Source organism: Lolium perenne, chromosome 2, assembly GCF_019359855.2.
Source record: "Lolium perenne isolate Kyuss_39 chromosome 2, Kyuss_2.0, whole genome shotgun sequence".
Taxonomy (NCBI): domain Eukaryota; kingdom Viridiplantae; phylum Streptophyta; class Magnoliopsida; order Poales; family Poaceae; genus Lolium; species Lolium perenne.
The window spans coordinates 66,829,298-66,848,597 of NC_067245.2; the positions used below are offsets into that span (position 1 = coordinate 66,829,298).

Genomic DNA, 19,300 nt, shown 5'->3' on the forward strand with positions numbered 1-19,300 from the left:
TCATCTGGAAGCTGGCCCATTTCTTGAAACTGTAACGCCCATTTTCGATAGAGGTGGATTGCCAAAATTCTCGCCCAAGAGGCCTTTCTGCCGCATAGTTTCTGTCAAAAAAAATTTGGGGGGGAACCCGTATTTGCCACTCCCTGCGTGGAATAAGAAACCGCTGCTCAGCCGCTTCTCCCTTCTATGGTCCAGCCCAACAAGGACAGGGCCTGCTTCGTTCTTTTTTCCCTTTCTTTTCTTCATTTTCCCTCTATTTACATATTCATATTTTTGTTATCTTGTTTATTCTTGTTCTCCTCTTTTATTTTCATTTACTTTTTTATTTTTGTTTTTTTGCATGGATGCATGAACTTTCTTTGAAATATATAAACATTATTGTTCATATGCATGAACATTTTATTTCATTACATGAACATTACATTGTATATGAATTATATTGTTTGAGCCTATATCGGAAATCTACTTTGGCTCATAGGTGTAGATGCACCCACTATTCGAAATCATATTTCAAAATGTTTAAAAATTCTGAAAAAATATATCAGTGTGTACACCTAGACATTCCATGTTCGCACATGAAGTTTGACGGAAAAATATTATTTTTTGTGGCCAGTGTAAAAAAGAATTCGAGCGATCCAAAATAGCTTTTAACGAGATTTTTTTTTTGCCTTTTTACATAGTGCACACAAAATATATTTTTCCTGCCAAACTTTTGTAAGCTAACATAGAATGTGAGAATGCACACTCATGATTTTATTTCAAAACATTTAATATTTTGAAATAAATTTAAGATACATTTTTTATAATAGGTGCATCTAGACCTATGAGCCAAAACACCATATCCAACCCTATATTGTGAACCTTAAATGATATCTGATTAGGTATAGTAAATACCACAATAATTTTTTTATAGAAATTAATCCATGCAATATTCATATATATATAATTCAAATAAATTATTTGTAACTTTAGAGTACGAAAAGGATACTTGCAATTTGGCTTTGACCCAACCCCATATGAAATCTTTAAATATCAAGATGGAATAATCTGTATCTTCAAAATTATCAGTGGATGAAGAGTGATATTTTTTAATTTGAAAAGAGAAATAAAAAAATATAAAATAGCAAATAGCAAATTGAGTTTTATACAATCACAAACAGCTAAAACACAAGATGTTTCTTTGCTTCAAAATTAGAAACTAGAAGAACCAAAGACAGAGAGTATATGCATGCATTGACATCACGTACAAGGAAATCATGACACAGTGTAAGATGAGATTAATTAGTTCCAATGTGCTATATATATGAGCCAGCTTGTAGCATAATTAAAGAAACCACAGAAAGAAAATGCTCTAGGAATAGTAGAAGCTGGAAGAACCGAATCATCCCAAATATGGAGTGGGCCATTTAATACAACTTGATATAGATGACATAGGCATATTTAGAAATGATAAACTATATCAAGATTAATGGGGAATATTTAGGAATCATTGATAAGTATGGGCATGCAGTGAATACATTACATAGGAATGTGATAGAGGAAATTAGTTGGATGAATGGGTGGAATCCTCCTGGTGCATGATATGTCACTAATCAAATAATAGTTCTAATAGAGTAGATGATGAAATTTGTGGAAGTGGCGGACACAAGGTTTAGATAGGATCATCAATATATTTTTTCTGAAATATTTTAAAAGTGCATCATAATAAGGTGTTTCTCCTGGTGTCTAATTTCATATTCAGTTTGCTGAAAAAGATTTACCTAATCATAGTAACAGAAATACGTTGTTCGAAAGAGTTTATGCAGCTAAACTTTTCTAATGTATGAATTATGCCAATCTGCAAAAACTTCTCTATCATTTATAGTTCCATATCTAAAATATTGGTCAAAGTCGTATATTTGAGACTTTATCAAACCCAAAGACAGGCATGTATTATATCTACCCACTCGAACGTTCAAATATACAATTATGTACCCACTCGTATATTTGAGACCATATGCTAGTTAATTAGATATTTGGTTCGGTAACGAGCAATACGGAATCCGGTTTGGTTATTTTGCATTCATAATAGAGTGGTATAGCAATAGACGGAAAAATAAAGTGATATGATGATTTAACAAATAAAAACTCCGAGGAAGAAATCACTGAATTTTTTTGTTTATCCATACTCGTGACGTTCATTAGGAACTATAAGTAGCATAAACAATAAAAGGGTAGCTTAGTACTATCTGTACAAGGTTGTGGAAAACTGTCAGTACAAGCAAGAAGTGTGGAGATATATCTGTAGAAATGCGTATGTATAAAGATCCTAAATCTAAAAACTCCTTAAGGTAAACCAGACAAAAATACCATCGCTATACAGTCCATATCCAATTAACACCACATGACATGACTGAACCTGAAAGTCTGAAACCAACAACATACAACCTCGGCAGCATATCTGTACAGCAGTTTGTTTAAAGATATATGATGCCAATGATGCTAGCAACTCGTGTGTTCCACGATGCCAATGGTGCACTCTGATACAGATGGTGTGCGCCATTAAATGGACTCCATCTAGCCATACAGGGGTCAGTAACAAGTAGTTCGTCTTCGGTATTGTCCAGAGTCAGTCTCCGCACATATTCCTCCGGGCAGATAAATATTCTCCCTACGCCTGAAGATAAACATGAACAATTGCTACTTTACCTTGATCCGATCACTCCTACCTTTCCACATACCTAGACGATTCTGCTCGTGATTAGTGCTAGCTTAAGTTTACATTCCTACCAGATCCTTCTAGGCTCTACCATGCCAAATTTCTTACCAACCACACATCTCATCTGGTGCGCGACCGCCTTGACGCCCATGTCACAGCAGTGCCCCCTGGTTATATTAGGGGGGATCTATTCTATCGTCCCAAACATCTAATCCAGCTTTCTAAGATGTTCAGATTTATTCTTGCTCACCACTTGTACATGCGAGGTACCAGATAGGATGGACGGTTTTTCAGTTGCCCTCTTAAAATATCAATCAACGTCGATAATGACTGAATTCCACTCACGGTTAGTGAGTCATAGCCCAGAAGGAAGTAGGAGATAATATATATTATAGTTTGAGATTTTACTTAAGACCACAATTATTGATACTCATAGACACCGGTTGGGAATCAAATTTTCCATTAGTCATTGAACGCAATGAAGTTTTTTCATGCCCCTATCCTTTGAACTAGAGGGTCGTTGAAACCTCATGAAAAATGTCAATTCAAGTTCGAGCTCAGATAGCTACATTGTGATTGCTTTTATGACATGGTCGAGAAGGTATGGGAAAAGCCAGTAGCGAGACAAACACCAATCCAACAATGGAATGATAAAATACACGCTGGCGTAAATACTTTGGAGGATGGGCTCGTTACACACCTGGTGCTCTTATAAAGAGGAATTTTCGGCTATCATCTATCATAGATCAGCCTGAAACAACCGCAAAAGTATGACCCCTTTATGTGCAAGAAATTGAACTAAAAAGTTACTCGAGTGCACAATTAGCACAACTTCCATCTCACTAACGACAAATGTCACAACACCTACAAAGCTTGATGAAGGGGGTGACCGTGTCAGGGCCTTATGCCCGAACCTCACCAACGCACATCATCAAAAAACCGAAGGTCTCACCAAAAAAACGTATAATGAGTCGAAACTCAAACAGGTCTAGCAAACCTTGAACACGCACTACTGCACACGCTCGAGAAGTCGCTGCCACCACCTTCCGCTAGCCCATCTTCATGTAAGATCAAGCATTGACCTTACCAGGGCTGCCATTGATGCCGCCACGACGCCAGACGACGCCACCACCCAGCGTGAGTCCATCAAGCTGTGTCCAGCACCAAGACCCCGCGGCACCACACCGCCGAGACTCAGCAACTTTGATGAGGTAGATGCAAACCGCTCCGCGTGAGAGCCTTTCCAGCCAGCATAGCTCCAAATATGGTGCCCTCCTGAGGGAAAACGATACCACATGGCATCATCTCCCGATCAGGGAGACCCAGATCTAGGGTTTCCACTAGAACTACCCAAACAAAGAGACGAGAATCGGCCAGAAGAAATAAGCTCCTAGACGATGCCTCCATGGAGGGAATGTCGCTGAGAGAACCACCATCAAATGATCTGAGGATCTAGGGTTTCCCCTGGAGACTATACTTTGTGCAAGACTGACTCCGTCCCACGATGCTCAGCATCACCATGGCCTCCACCACCATTGAAGGTGTTGATGACGAGTCCAAGGGAGACGACCAGCCCCTCCATGGAGGAGCTCCGCAACACCAAAATGCCGGAGGGATGTTTTCCTCCGCATAGAAGCAATCCCCCATGAGCTGCTCCGTGCAGTTGAGCCGCCCCGCCGTCGTACTCAGCCAACACCACGCCCAGAAGGCATGCGCACGGGGAGGGGAGTCCCCCCCACCCGCCGCTAGTGACGACAAAGCTTTCCCTGGCCGCGCCCCATGGCGACAGCGAGGGGAGGAGGTGAGAGGGAGGGGCTGGAAGACGGGGATGTAGAGCCCCCTCTAGCGGCACTCAAGAGGAGTCTTAATCTTTCGGTCTAGAACAGGTGACATCGCCCAATTTTCAGATGAGGAAACTGCTTTCTTAACACACCCTATTCATAGAAAGATGTCTTAAGAAAGCCCAGATGGAACACAACAAAGTTCGTGGTCCAGATTGGTTCTGAGCTGAGTTTTCTTTAGAAATTTTGGGATATCATTAAATCGGGTCTCCTGTATTTTCTTGGCTTTTTACATGTTGGACCATTAGACTTGTTTCGCCTAAAATTTTGGTCAGATGATTTACTTGTCTATAATAAATAAAGAAGAAAAAGTACCAACAATATAGATCTATTTGTCTTCTTAATGTTACGTTCAAAATTTTCCCCAAAAAATGCATCTATTAGGCTTAATTTGGTAGATGACCATGTTGTTGATCCAGGTAAACAACATTCTTGCAAGGAAGAAACATTTTTTATGGGGTGGTCATTCTTGATGAAATGATTGATGAATTACACCTAAAAAACTAAATGGGTGATATTAAAAATTAATTTTGAAAAGACCTATAATAAGGTTATATATTATTTTCTTCAAGGAACTCTGAAATAGAAAGGATTCTCTAAAGAGTAGTGTTCTTTAATCCATAGTTTTGTACCTAGAGGTAGTGTGGCTATTAAAGTCAATGATAACTTTGCTCATTACTTCCAAACGAAAGTAGCATTACAACAAGGTGACCAATTATCATCAATGTTATTTAATATAGTGGATGATACGATAGTTTTCATGATTGTACGCACAAAGATATATATCCAAATTAAAGGGGTAGTTCTGCATATTATAGATGGTGGTCTATCTATTCTTTAGTATGCAGATGATACGATACTCTTTATAGAGATAATGATCTGGAGAAAGCTAAGATCTTGAAATTAATTTTATTAGTGTTCAAGGAACTTTCGGGACTCAAAATAAACTTTCATAAGAGTGGATTGTTTTGTTATGAGGAGGCCCAGGACGATACTACTCTTTATAGCGAACTACGCGGTTGCGAGCAAGGCCAATTTTGTCTTAGGTATTTGGGTATTCCTATACATTATAAGAGACTCACAAATGTCAAATAGAAACATGTTCGGTAGCGCCTGCAAAAGAAGGCTTAGTAGTTGGAAAATAAACCTGCTATCTCTTGTATCTCTTGGTGAAAGATTAGTCATCATAAAATCAATGCTAAGTAATATGGTCTTGTAGATGATTTCTTTGTTCAATCTACCTAAGGGAGTCTTGCGTAGATTGGATTATTTCCGTTCGAGATTGTTTTGGCAAGAAGACAGTGAGGAAAAAAATTGACTCACTAGATGGAATGTGGTTTGCCGACCCAAAGATCAGGGAGGCTTGGGTACTCATGACCTTGAAGTTAAGAATAAAACCCTCATTGTAACTGGATTGTTAAGTTATTCACCGAAGATGGGTTTTAGCAAATTCATCTAAAAATAAACTACATAGGATCAAAAGCATCCCAAATTTACTGAAAACCGGGTAAATCTTTTTTTATTGGTCTTATTGCGACGACAAAACATTTCTTTTTCTTTGGATCGTTTAATATAAAGGATGGTTCCAAGATTAGATTTTAGAAGGATAAATGGTTAGGTAATACCACACTCCGGAATTAATATCTAGTTTTATACAATTTTATACAATATTGTCCATCATAAGAGTGATATAATCGCTATGGTATTAGATAATTCCCCTCCAAATGTGTCGTTCGGATGAGATTTGATATGTCCAGGCTAACCGCATGGAATCTCTTTTAAAGTGGTTAGCTTTGGTCCAAATCGTCTCAAGGGACCGACGAATTTTGATGAAATCTACATAAGAAAGGTAATTTCTATGTGGACTTCATGTATAGAGTGCTAGTCCAATTAGACATACCAGCCAATAAAAAAAAGGTAAGATGAAGATAGCCCTAAAAATTAAAATTTCCTTGTGTTATCTGCATAAAGGAGTAATCCTTACTCTGGGTAGCCTGTAAAATGTACCTGGCATGGAAATACAAAGTGTGAGTTTTGTCATAAGGATGAGCCAATAAAATACTTATTTTTCCAATGCAAGTTCACTCGTTCTATATAATCAATATAATCAGATATCTAAGTAGCTTCTACCTTGTATATCTGCCACGTATTATTGCAAATATTTCGGCAATTGGCTACACGGTATTGATAGAAAGTATAGATTTCTAATTAGGATGGGAGTGCTTTCCGTAATATAATCACTTTTGCTATGTAGAAATGATTAAAAAATAACATTTAGATTTTTAAAAATGAAGATGGAATTGGGTGAGGAGAGGCTACAAAAAACGCTGACGAAGCGGCAACAAGTGAAAGAGAACTAGGATACAAAAAAATTGTTGGATGTAGAGAAGCGCAAGAGTGAATACGAGGATTGTAGGTCTTCTCTCGAGTAGAACCGTATGAGAAGAAATGTTGGCTGAATGCTGAGGAGAACCATCTCCAGATGATGGATCCAAACAAAATAGATGACACAGCCACAACATATGAGGAAACTAGGAGAGATGACATCTTGGCATAGAGGATGGGGCGAGGAAGAGGCTCGGCCGGTGGCATGGGGGTTGGGAGGTGATGATTTGCTCCATGCTTATTCATTCCTTTGTTCTATGTTTGGCCATGCATCCAGACCTTAAGTTATGCTTGAATTTGAACATTTCAAACTGTATGTTTAAAACTTTAATACATTGTATGACGTCGAACGGTGGAAAAATTGAATCATGTTGAATAGAAGCAAAGTTGGAATATACTACTCCGTATGTCCTGAATTACTTGTCGCTGACTTTTGCATATACGACGTGTTTTACTATATTGATACATGCAAATCTAGATAAATCTGCGATATCTAATCCGAGACGGAGTATATACACAAGCATGCCACAAATAGTTGAAAAACGTTTTAGAGCGTGAAGTTTGACACCCACCGTCAATATCTTCTAAAACGGTTTTACAAGATCATGCAATACAGGATCAGCTTAACTTTAAGCTCGAAAGGGACCTCCAACTTTGATTAGGCGAGCTTTCAAGAATCAAGCTGCGGTAAGCAAGAAAGCAAAGCAGTAGTTAAGCCAGGAAAACCCAAGGCGGCACCACACCCCGAGTGAGAAAGGAACCAACACGCGGAGCACGACCGCACTAGCCACACTCGGTAAGGAACAGATTCCCGCCATCAGGGTAACAAAACGTGCCCAAATCACCCGCGCTCTAACCTTGGCGCCTAATCAATCAGGCCTTGTTTACTTCTAGGGTATTTATGGGGATGGGAGGGGATTATTTCGTATCCCGGAAAATCCCCACTAGTCCGTTTACTTCTCCGGTTTTGAACGACATAATCCCGAGATATCCCCTCCCATCCCCTCCCATCCCCACATTTTTTGCCTAAATCAAAAACTCTCCATTATACTAGTGTATTTTTGGGGAAGGGTATTTGAGGGGATTGGGTGAACACCAAATCCCCTCTCATCCCCATACCTATTGGGAAGAAAAATACGAGAGAAGTAAACAAGGCCTCAAGGAAACACCGTTACCCCCACCCACGTCCCCACCAATCTTCCCCCTGACGACAGCCACCCCACGCGCCTCCGGTATCCCCTTGTCCCCGTCCGGCCGCCTAACCCAAGCTGTCATACGCACACACAGACAACACGTACAGCTACAGCTCGCGTATTAACAATGTCGTCGGGAGAGACCGCTGCGGCTACGAGATTCGATGCTTAGCCCTTGGGACATGACCGAGATCGCCGCAGGGACTCTCCCTCTCCCGGCTCCGTCTGGGTCCAGCTCGGTTTGGCTAGGCCGTGGGCGATCCATCGAATATATGCTCCCCTAAAGCTTGCGATCGACGGAGTCCGCCCGATCGCCTTTCACAGCCTGTAACGCGAACTATTCCCAGCACTGCCCGTCTGCCCGCCATCCATCCCAGATCAAGCGAATTCCGATTCAGTCAAGTAGCAGCCGGGGAACTGAAAAGCGAGAGCTGGCCGATCTTTGCTCTGGTGCGTCGCCTTTATTCCCGCGCGCCATTAAACTATGCCTGAGCTCCACTAGCTAGCTTGCTGGCTTGAGAAATTCGGCCCAATCCACCTCTACTGTACATACCACCTTCGATCTCGAAGATCCTCCACCCCCGCCTCCGGGTATATATCTGCCGCCTCCCCTGACACACTTTCCTTACGCCATCGTCGACCACAGCTGCACTCAGGCAGAGACGCGAACGGATAGCAAGCGGGAGAGGTCACTAACAACTGATACCTTCGACCTTCAGCGCATGGCAGCAATGGACAACCTGCCCTGCTCCACTTCTTGGAGAGACCTCACACACACCAGCTGGTAAGCATGTGCTCCGTCCAGCATTTATTTGGGCTGTTGATCTGTTTGTACCGAGGAATGCATGTCTCATGTACGCTTTATTGAATTCGCAGGAGGGACGACGACTACAGGCGGATGGTGATGGCGAGCCTGATCGAGGCGGTGTACCTGCTGGAGCTGGAGCGGCAGGAGCGGCGGGACGCGGCGGAGGTGGCGCAGCAGTGGTGGAAGCCCTTCAGCTACCGCCTGGCGCACGAGCTGGTGGACGAGCGCGACGGCTCCGTCTTCGGCGCCATCTTCGAGTGGGACCACCACCGCCGCCCGCGCAGCCACGACGTCGAGGAGGCCAGGCCCACGGGCGCGCCCAGCGCGGTGATCGCGTTCCGGGGCACGCTGCTGCGCGCGCCCACCATCCGCCGGGACGTGGAGGACGAGCTCCGCCTGCTGGCATGCAACAGCCTGCGCGGCTCCGCCCGGCTCGACGGCGCGCTCAGGGCGCTCAGGGCCACCATCGACAGGTTCGGGTCCGAGAACGTCTGCCTCTGCGGCCACTCCCTCGGCGCCGGCTTCGCGCGACAGATCGGCAGGATGCTCATGGCGTCGCGGCAGCAGCAACCACAGCCGCAGCAGCAGCAGGCGTCGCTCGAGTTCTACCTCTTCAACGCGCCCTACCTGTCGCTGCCCATGGGGGTCCGGAGGGTGGTGAGGACGACGGACTGCCTCCTCAAGACGCTCCGCACCGGCGTCGCCGCCGTCGGCAGGTGGCACGGCAAGGCGCTCAAGAACGTCGCGTACGCCAACTGCGTGCTCGGCTACACCAGGCTCGACGGCGACGGCAGGAGGTTGTTCGACTGAGAAGCACAAAACACTGATCCATGCATGACCACTTTTCCTCAACCTAGCGCTGAGCTCAACTGCTGCGCTCGATGATCACGCGACGCATCACGATCGATCGATCCATCTATCTACCGCCATGATCCATCAGCTGCTTGTAGTCCTAGAATTCAATTCAAAGAACCACCAATAAGCATCTGTCTTGCTTGAGGATGATGCACGGCTTAGGTAGGTAGCTAGCCTGCATGTTTTGCCCTGTACATGTTCATCGCTTTTCGACCGTCAATTGTGAATTAAAACCAGCTACTGAGTACTATGTATTTTGTCATGAACTTGCTCAACTGTCCGAGTGTATCAATTTCTTCGATCGTGACAGGTTGAGAACTGTCCGGCCGGTCGTGCGACAAGCTGGGGTGCCAGTGCCCCACATTCCACCAGCAGGAACTCATCAATCATAAGATCTGTGTCGGCTATACAACACAACAAGAAGAAAATCTGTTTCAAAGTCACATGCGCGACGCACAAACGAAGTGAGAAAAGGAAGAAACAAGGACAAAAGGGAGAGTGCCTTTTCACATCCGACGAACGGAGGAACCTGCAGAGAAGCATTGGCTAAGCAACCGCTGAACCGCGTCGCCGGTACGCACAAGGGACGCACGTTTCGCAAATGATTGTCACACACCATTAGGAGTGCCTATGTTGGCTTGTACGCATCATCTGCGGTCAGACACCATTAGGCTCCACTTAGCTTGATTAAGGTACTAGATTATTTGCCTGACACTTGCAAGGACATCACAGTTACGGGGCCAACAGTTGGATGTGAAGAACATTGCCCCATTATTTGGAAAAGATCATTTTGCTAGGCAGTCTCAGCACTTATTAAATATGAAGATCATGTAGCTGTTTACGAAGCATGCATAGAATAAATAGAAATTAAATTGCTAATTTGTGCCGTTAGTTAATATGATTTTTTGTTTTTCCTCACTATACTAAAATGTGGTCTATTTAATTTCATTGTTGTACTCTCAGTGCAGTTTAAATTGTTGAGTCTATTTATTCTATCATTGTTGTATTATTACCGACAACATTCTTGTTTCCTTTTTTTTTTTGTAGCAAGTCATGAACTAGTGCCTTTGTGTTCTGGGTGGATGAAGAGTGGAGGCCGGGTGCCAAAAAAATTGTATTATTCTATAATTTGTTTCCCAATTATTTTACATGCTGGTACCAAAATCCTTGCTCTCAAGCTGGGGTGCCCCACATTCCACCATCAAAAACTCATCGCCCCTGTGATTTTTGTCGGTTATAAGAACACCTAAGAAGATAGTACCATGCGCGATGCACAAACGAAGAGAGAGAAGGAAGAAACATCGACAAAAGGGAGGGTGCCTTTTTCACATCTAACGAACGGAGGGAACCAGCGGAGAAGCATTGGCTAAGGGCCCTGATTGATTGCTCGCAGCAAAATTTCGTTGTTTCTGGTTTTGGCCCGCTGGATGTTGCATGATGAGAAATTAAACTTGGTCTGTTTGTGCACTATGTTTGGATCCCAACAAAATTTCATCGTGCAGTTTCGGCCCATCGATTGGTAGGCAACAATCATCGATATCTTGGTTGACGATGGAAGAATCAGTTGTTCGATTTTATGCTAACCAGCGACGATGTTACCTCCCTCTTCAAATGGCGCTATCACCCCTAACTAGCCGTTACGAACCACAACACAACAAAGTAAGTACACATGACAACAGACATAAGCTAATTGCATATAAGCATTGGCAGGACGAGCTATAACGCCCTGATCAAAATCAAGGACTTTCCAGGGGCATAGAAGCCCGTAGAACCCCTTGATCAAAAGCCATGAGCATTGTCTTAGCAGCAAAGGTTCACCAGGATCAAGTTCCACTAAAACTACATATGGACATCATTAGCATGCATAGAAATTAAGTAGGGCTGCCGTCTAGGCGTGATCGGGGTAGGTGTACTTGTACATCGTTTGCGGCCGGTTCCTGCTGAAGACCACCTGGCCACCATAGTTGGTGACTTGCACCCACTCCTCGCAGAAGTGGCAGGCAGACAAGGCCACATTGCGTGGCAGTGGGATCTTGACCCACTCACGCAACGCGTGCTCGAAACATGGAGGCACGACGAGCATGTGGAAGTCGTATGTGCTTAGCTGCACGTAGAACCTCCGTGGCATCATTGCCATGGCGAGGTGCCCCAGTTTAGGTGGGCGGCCCACTGTGGGAGGTGGCATCAGCACAGCCTCCACCCTACAGAGCACCTTCGGCTTCAGCGCCCTCATCCAGCGGTTCAGGACGATGTGGTCCTGATATCCGGGTGGAGGGAAGAACCCCTTGCCCACCGTGTCGCACTCCAGCTTTACCACCTAATCAGAAAAGCAAATGGGTGCTAGAACGATGATGATGGGATAGCCATTGGCAACACAGTGGCATGATCATGTCTCTTCCATTGGCAACACAGTGGCATGATCATGCCTTTGCCATATTGGCAACACAATGGCATGATCAAGCCATTGCCATTAGCGACACACTGGCAAGATCAAAAGGTTATACGCAGTGGTAAGACAATGGCATGGTCTTGAACCAATCTTGATCATGTACTTGTCTTGCTAATTCATAGCACCGAAATGATTTCTAATATTCCAATTTGGAGAGTGCAATAATTTGATTGACCGACATTTGCACTCCCCAAATTAGGAAATTTAGGATCCACATGTACCAGCTCGAGAATCTAACCTACAAGTGCATGCATCTTAGCCCTAGTGACCTCCGGCCGCTCGCCGGAGAAAGCTAAATCAATGGCGCCGCTGGTACCAAAACCTCACCGCTGCCGAAATCTAGGCGATTGGGGACTTACCGTGGAGAAATCGGGCGCTCCTGTCGGCGAAGGAACGCTCCGAGACCTGGACTAAGACACCGAAGTATGGGAAGTACGGTACCAAATCAGTGAGGGTAGGACTTGCGAACATAGGTGCCTTGCCTATTGCGACGCTATTGGGTCCGGGGACCGCGGCCGATGACAATCCTTCCATCAGATCCGTAACCTCGGAGGTGGCCGCCAAGGTCACCGCCCTCGTCGGACGCGGCATCGAACAGACCGGGGAATGGCGCTTCAGTGTGGCTGCGAGGTTGGCTCCGCCGGCCGCAAGCTCGTCGAGTTGGCGCGCCGCCCACACTTCCTTGGCGGGCATCTGCTTGATGGTGGGGAGGCCGATGGGCGGAGGGGGGAGGCCGGAGGAGCGGTGGCCATGGAGAAACCGAGTAAGGTGAGAATGCCGGTTGGGCGATGAGTGTAGTATAGTGCGGAGTCAAGCGATACGTCTCGTCTCCCATGCTTCCTAACACGTGCAAAACAGTACACACAGTGCTCATGAAAAAACAGCCGTTCCTCTCGAGCCAACTTTCGGCCTGCTTTAAATATTTTGCAATGCAAAATTTCCATGCAACTTGAACTTCCAAATGGCCTTTTTTGCTCATTGAATACGGGAAAAGCCTTTATTAGCAACAAAACATGCCCTAAGTAACCGATGAACCGCGTGGCCGGTACGCGCGAAGGGATTCACGTTTCGCACTGAAAGCGCAAATTATCAGGACACGTATGTTGGGTGCGCATCTGCAGTCTGCATCATGTATGTCGCCTTGCAACGTTAAGGCGAGCTGGCCGGGGACAGAGTGGCACCGTTTCTTTCACTCCTGTCCCAAATTCAGAAGCAACAGCTGAGCTGCGTTGGTGATTTGGAGTGGCAACAGCTCAAGCATCTGTCGTGACGTCTGGTGAGGAAACGTCTTTAAGTCTTAACCGACAGCTGAAACTTATCTGGTGTTCAGTGCAACGCCGTTAGATCTACGATATGTTTTTGGACTTATTGCTATGAAGAAATCTATTGCTTCATCCGGAAAAAATTTCTGGATCTAGCATCTCTTCTGGCATATTTAGGAGCGCCTGGATTTGGTATTCATGACATTAAGGTCAAAAGTATTGCCCTTCTAAGTAAGTGGTTGTTTAAACTCCTTGCTCAAGATGGTGTTTGGCAAACCCTTTTAGAAAGAAAATATGTTGGCTCAATTGCTATGTCCCATGTATAATGAAAACATTGTGATTCGCATTTTTGGTCTGCTCTGATAGCAACAAAGAAATATTCCTTCCGTTTCGAATCACTTTAAATTAGAGAACTTTTACAGTACCCCTGAGTTAATATGGGCCATCCAATCTAACCGATCGAACGGCCTGTCCGCGCTTGTAGATACGTTTATGGGAGGACAAGTGGTTAGATAATACCACGCTCCGCTTTGTATAATATATTGTTCGTCACAAGAGCGACATTATCGATGCTGCTATGTAGTATTCTCCTCCGAATGAAACATTCAAAAAAGATTTAATGAGCCATAGGCTAGCATCTTAGAATGCTTTGCTCTAGCATTTGGTTTCTGTCCAATTAACACAATTCAATGAAATCTATATGAGAGTAGCATTTTCTATGTTGTTTCCATGTACAAAGATTTGATCCGGCAAGTGCTACCAGTTAGTAATAATAGAAAGATTTCGAAGATGAACATAACACTAAAGATCAAAATATTTGGTTAGTATCTTCGTCGAGGAGTGCTCTTTACCAAAGATAACCTTACTAAAAGTAATTGGTATGGGAGTAGAAAATGTGTTTTCAATCTTCACGATCAGACAATTAAACACTTATTTTTTCAACGCTAGTTTGGCAGATCTATATGGTCAGTCATCCAAGTAGAATATGACTTGTATTCTCCATGTAGTGTTGCCAATATATTTGGAAATTGGCTTCACGGTATTGATCACAAATTTAGAACTTTTATAAGGGTGGTAGCATCTATGTTATTTGGTCGCTTTGCCTATATATAAATGATAAAGTGTTTAACGATAAAAATAATAATTCTCTTGTGCAGGTTATCTACCAGTATGCTCCGTTCATGGTCATCTCTACAACGAGTGGAGAACTACAACTTATTTACGGAGGTTCATACTTTTGGAGATTGGATCACCTCATCCTTAGACGTTTCACGTTAGCAACTTTTGGAGTTTGGTTTGCGTCTATGTGCATCCTAATTCTAATTATGCAAAGGCCACGTGTGATACTTAATCTTTTTAGAAGTAATAATAACATGCCTTTTATCAGGAAAAAAATGTTCCCCCTCTCCTATAACTTCATGTCCCAACTCATTTTTCCGAGATTTTCATTCCTTCTATGAGTTTTTATTTCATACGGGTACTCAAATCCTTGATCTCAAGCTGGGGTGCGGGGTGCCCCCACATTCCACCACCAGAAACTCATCGACCCGATTTTTGTCGGTTATAAGAACAACACCTAAGAAGAAAGTCACATGCGCTACCCACAGACGAAGAGAAAAAAATCAGAAAAGGAAGAAACATCCACGAAAGAGAGAGTGCTTTTTCACATCCAACGGACGGAGGAACACGAAGCATTGGCTAAGCACCATGAGGGACGCACGTTTCGCCGTAAAAGTGCAAATAATTGTCACGACACCATGAGGACCGCCTATGTTGGGTGCGCATCTGCAGTCTGCATCATAAGCGGCGGGGACAGAGTGCTACCGTTTCTTTCACTTCTGTCCCAAATTAGAAGCAAAAAAACAAAACCTGAGCTGCGGAGCTGATTTGGAGTTGCTGACAGCTCAAGCAGCTGTCGTAACGCCAGGCGAGGAAACGACGTAACCGACAGATGAAACTTACCTGGTGTTCAATGCAACGCCGTTACATCTACGATCTATTTTTGGACTCATTGCTTTGAAGAAAGGGATTGCTTCGTCCAGAAGATTTTTCTGGATCTAGCATCTCTCCTATCTCCACCACCTGCTCTCTCTCTCTCTCATTTCATCTCTCAATCAGAGAGATCGATAATTTGTCCCCCGCGACCCAGACCACCTCCCGATCCATTGGGAGATGATTGGTTTTCTTTCTCGTTTCATCTGTTGAGAGATAATCCGTCCTCTCAATCTCTCATCATCTCTTCACATTTCCTTATCTGAGAGATTGAGAGATAACTAATTCTCTCGCCATTCCATTTGTTGAGACACAATTCATCATCTCCCTCTCATCCAATTTATTCAGAGAAATTTTCATTCATTGTTTCTGTACAACACTAAGGACATCGCAGAATGCAACAGCATCAGGACATTTCTCATCACGACGGCCAAGAAGGTAACATTTTCGGATTAATTTGTTTCCCCACCTTTGCAAATTGTGCCGAAAGAAGAGAATTATCTGCGAATGCAATGCAACTGAAATTCTCACGCGCACAATTCACAAGCATTGTTCCTGACTATACATTTTTTTTTTTGCGACAAGTTCCTGCCTATACATGTAATTCACAACTTTCATCAGATTTTTTTTTAAAAAAAGAACAAACATCCAATCATATCAGAGGTTGCCGTTTCCTTATTTCGCAATTTCAGGACCGTCTGGATCGATGACGCCTCCATCGAAGAACGAGGAAGAGCCCCCTAACCCTCCGGCGTCCACGACCAGCTTCGTATTAGGATTGTAAGATGCTAACTAACGCCACGCCCTAAATTAGTTTCAGCCTTGCTACGAGGAGACATCAATTCCTCATGACAGTTTCCTGTGTGATATTGCAGTTTCACCGCGCTATGTTGCTGCTGCTTGGTCGACGAGCCGCTCATGTGACGACATGGCTGTTTTGCGTGTTGCACCGTGCTTTGTACAGACTGCAGAAAACATGCAATCAAAATTCAGTGCCTCTGATCTGTTCTTGTGTTTTTTTATGAAATTCGCAAAATATTCCTTACACGTGAGTGTTAGTGGAATGTCTACGGTACATGGTGCAGCCCATTGTGAGAGGCAATGGAAGCTGAGTGTGGACCAATGCTTCCAAAGTTCCACAAGAGTAAAACCCATCTCAAGAACAGAACTATCGTATTATGTTCAGCTGCAAAGGCAGTGAAAATAATGGAATAAAGTGATGCCGCCAAATTCAAATAAATTGATAAGAGATAGCACGGGATGAAAAAAATTAACTGTTTGTATTTATAATCCACAATGCCAGGAGAAATGTGACGATTTTAATGTCAAAACACTACTGCTACATGTATTTTTATGCTAAAAGTTCACCGGTCTATTCATAATCCTCAACATCATTACAAGAAAACCCAAAAGTGCTAAATATCCAAAAAGGTCATTGGACCACCTAGCGACGATTACAAGCACTCGAACAAGCCGAAGGCAAGGCACACCACCATCCTCACCCCTCTCTCATTGAAGCCGGGCAAAGCTTGTCGTATTAGAGCTTATTCTAGTAGACAGACAGAAAGTCGTCATGCTAAGGAAGGCCCCAAAGAAAACGCACGAGAGCAACATCCATCGTCGATGAAGAGAAGCATAGATCAGAAGGAACACATACCAAATCCAACGAGATCCATCGGGGAAAAACCTCCACATGCCCTCTAACGATGCTAGATGAATAGATGATGTTTTCGTCTTCCAACATCTACTTTAGCAAAATCCAGTTGGCGAGACATCATTGGACGGTAGAGGGATCGATGAGTGTGACCGTCTTTGATAACAAGTACCTACACGCACGCCCCATGGAAACACAAGATATGGCAATGCCAACGCGCACTTATGTCGTGCAGGAACTAAAGTGGGTGGCTCAAAGCTCAACTTTGGAGATAAAAATTTAGAGATCAATCTATAATTGGGCTCGTCATAATCGATGCAAGTCTCACAAACCCTTCTTGAAGAATTTTCCTAGAAGTTTGTATTTATATTTGTTTTGGTCAATTTTCATAGGGTTTGTGTTAGGTTCATAGGCTTTAAGTTAGGTTGGTGGAGCTCGTGTCCTAAGACAGGCGGCATGGGATTCGACTTTGTTGCCTAGCTTTGGTAGCACTTCTTTTATATGCACTTGGTCAAATTTACAAAATTTAACTTTGCCAAAACTAATACTCTGCACTATATTTTGTGTAGTGAGATTGTTTTGAGAGATACGGGCTCTGTCTTGCCCAAGTAAGTTATGAAACTTTAACCTATTGAGTCATGTGGGTAAGTGTACAACCACTACTAAATGTCAAAATTAAAGTACTTAGCCGTGTCCTAGATGACAATTACGAGCGACTCTACCTAGAGTTGTCTAGAAGGTCTCTCTCATCCTAATTTTTTAAGTAAAAAATTGATGGGTTCAATAATGGGCAGTGGGCACTTGCGTGAACTAATGATATCCTTAGAATTATTTTGGAGAAAATAACGACCTAGTGCGTCTTTAGTATTATTTCTAAAAAAGCAGAAGTTTTTGGACAAGTTAAGATAAAACTTGTTTTCCACAAATCAGCCAAACTTCACTCAGCCGAATAATCATGAAAATGTTAGGCTCCATATGTTTCCACCAAAAAGTGACAACTTGACATTACATTTAAAGTATTGACCATTTATGTCTGCAGGTTACTAAGAAGAATGAAGATTGCTGGTCATGAGTCTTTGCTAAACATGTATGCATGTTGAATCATGAAGAAAGAGGGCTCCATGTTTTTTTTACTTTACCGTTGTAAACTCTGCATGAGTGCTAGTTATAAGCATGCAAGTTGTAATGAAACTATGTTATTTTTTCCTTTATCATGCGTTGTAATAAAAGATATTTGTTTCTTGATATTTCATCTTGTAATTGTGGGTGCTAGCAGTTTGATCCGGAACTAGCATTAATGTACATGGATTTGCAACATTAAAAGGTGAGGTCAATATATATGGTATGAGAGCAGTGTACTGCCCTTAGGTGCACGAGGAACGACCTTAGGATTGCACGAAGACCCTTACAAAATTTAGGAGTTGCCTTTCGTTTCTAAGTTATTTGTTACGAGTTGTTTTTATCTCTAAGTTATTTTATGCCCTTCTTTCCCTCATTTGTCTCTAATTTCTCTCGTTCAAACTTAAAGATTATAAAGATTACTAGCTTCAGCGAGAGCACCACTGAGGACTTCGAGGGCACCTACTTTGGGGCTTGTCTTCTCAACATCGAAAACACGCTATCTCTACCTATCCCTGCCATCAAGGGAATCTAGCTGGCAAATTTCTAGAAGAAAGACTTGTGGTTGATCGAGTTATGCAACATGGGCGTGAGTCAAATGAAGACATAGTTCAAGCTGCTTCACGGAAATCAAAAGAGAGGCATCAATATCATCATGCAGGAGCCGATAGGACGTCTCTGCAAACACCACTCCTATGAGCTCAAGGACTACTACTCACAATACTTTGGGAGGCGCGATGACAAGGGGGCCTTTGACTACACGGATGGTGCCAAGAAGACCATGAAACCTAAGCGTCGGTACTTCCAGGACTTAGAGACTCTTATTAGGGACCTTGCACTAATTGGACCAACGAGATACTTAGCAACGACAAGCTACACGCCCAACTCAAGTGGGAGGACAAGGCATTCCTAGAGCAAGAGGAGAAGATAAAGAAAATGGGGTCAAGGTTTGAAGCAAAAGATAAGAAGGTGAACAACCAAGAAAAGTGGGTTCAAGAGAAGAACAAGATGATGCGAGAGATGAAGGAATTGCTAGAGAGCAAA

At 43.4% G+C, this 19,300-nt stretch overlaps 1 protein-coding gene and 1 long non-coding RNA gene across 2 annotated transcripts; both read left to right on the plus strand.

Moving 5' to 3' along the window:
- The first annotated feature begins 8,295 nt into the window (after positions 1-8,295).
- On the plus strand, positions 8,296-10,042 carry LOC127332840 (GDSL esterase/lipase At4g10955). Its single transcript, XM_051359181.2, has 2 exons — positions 8,296-8,901; positions 8,994-10,042. The coding sequence occupies exons 1-2, from the start codon at positions 8,840-8,842 to the stop codon at positions 9,733-9,735; spliced, it is 804 nt and encodes a 267-aa protein (XP_051215141.1). The 5' UTR covers positions 8,296-8,839; the 3' UTR covers positions 9,736-10,042.
- A 5,492-nt stretch (positions 10,043-15,534) lies between these two features.
- Positions 15,535-16,487, plus strand: LOC127330059 (uncharacterized). Its single transcript, XR_007869106.2, has 3 exons — positions 15,535-15,921; positions 16,176-16,263; positions 16,359-16,487. It is a non-coding gene; the product is annotated as an uncharacterized lncRNA (long non-coding RNA).
- The last annotated feature ends 2,813 nt before the right edge of the window (positions 16,488-19,300 follow it).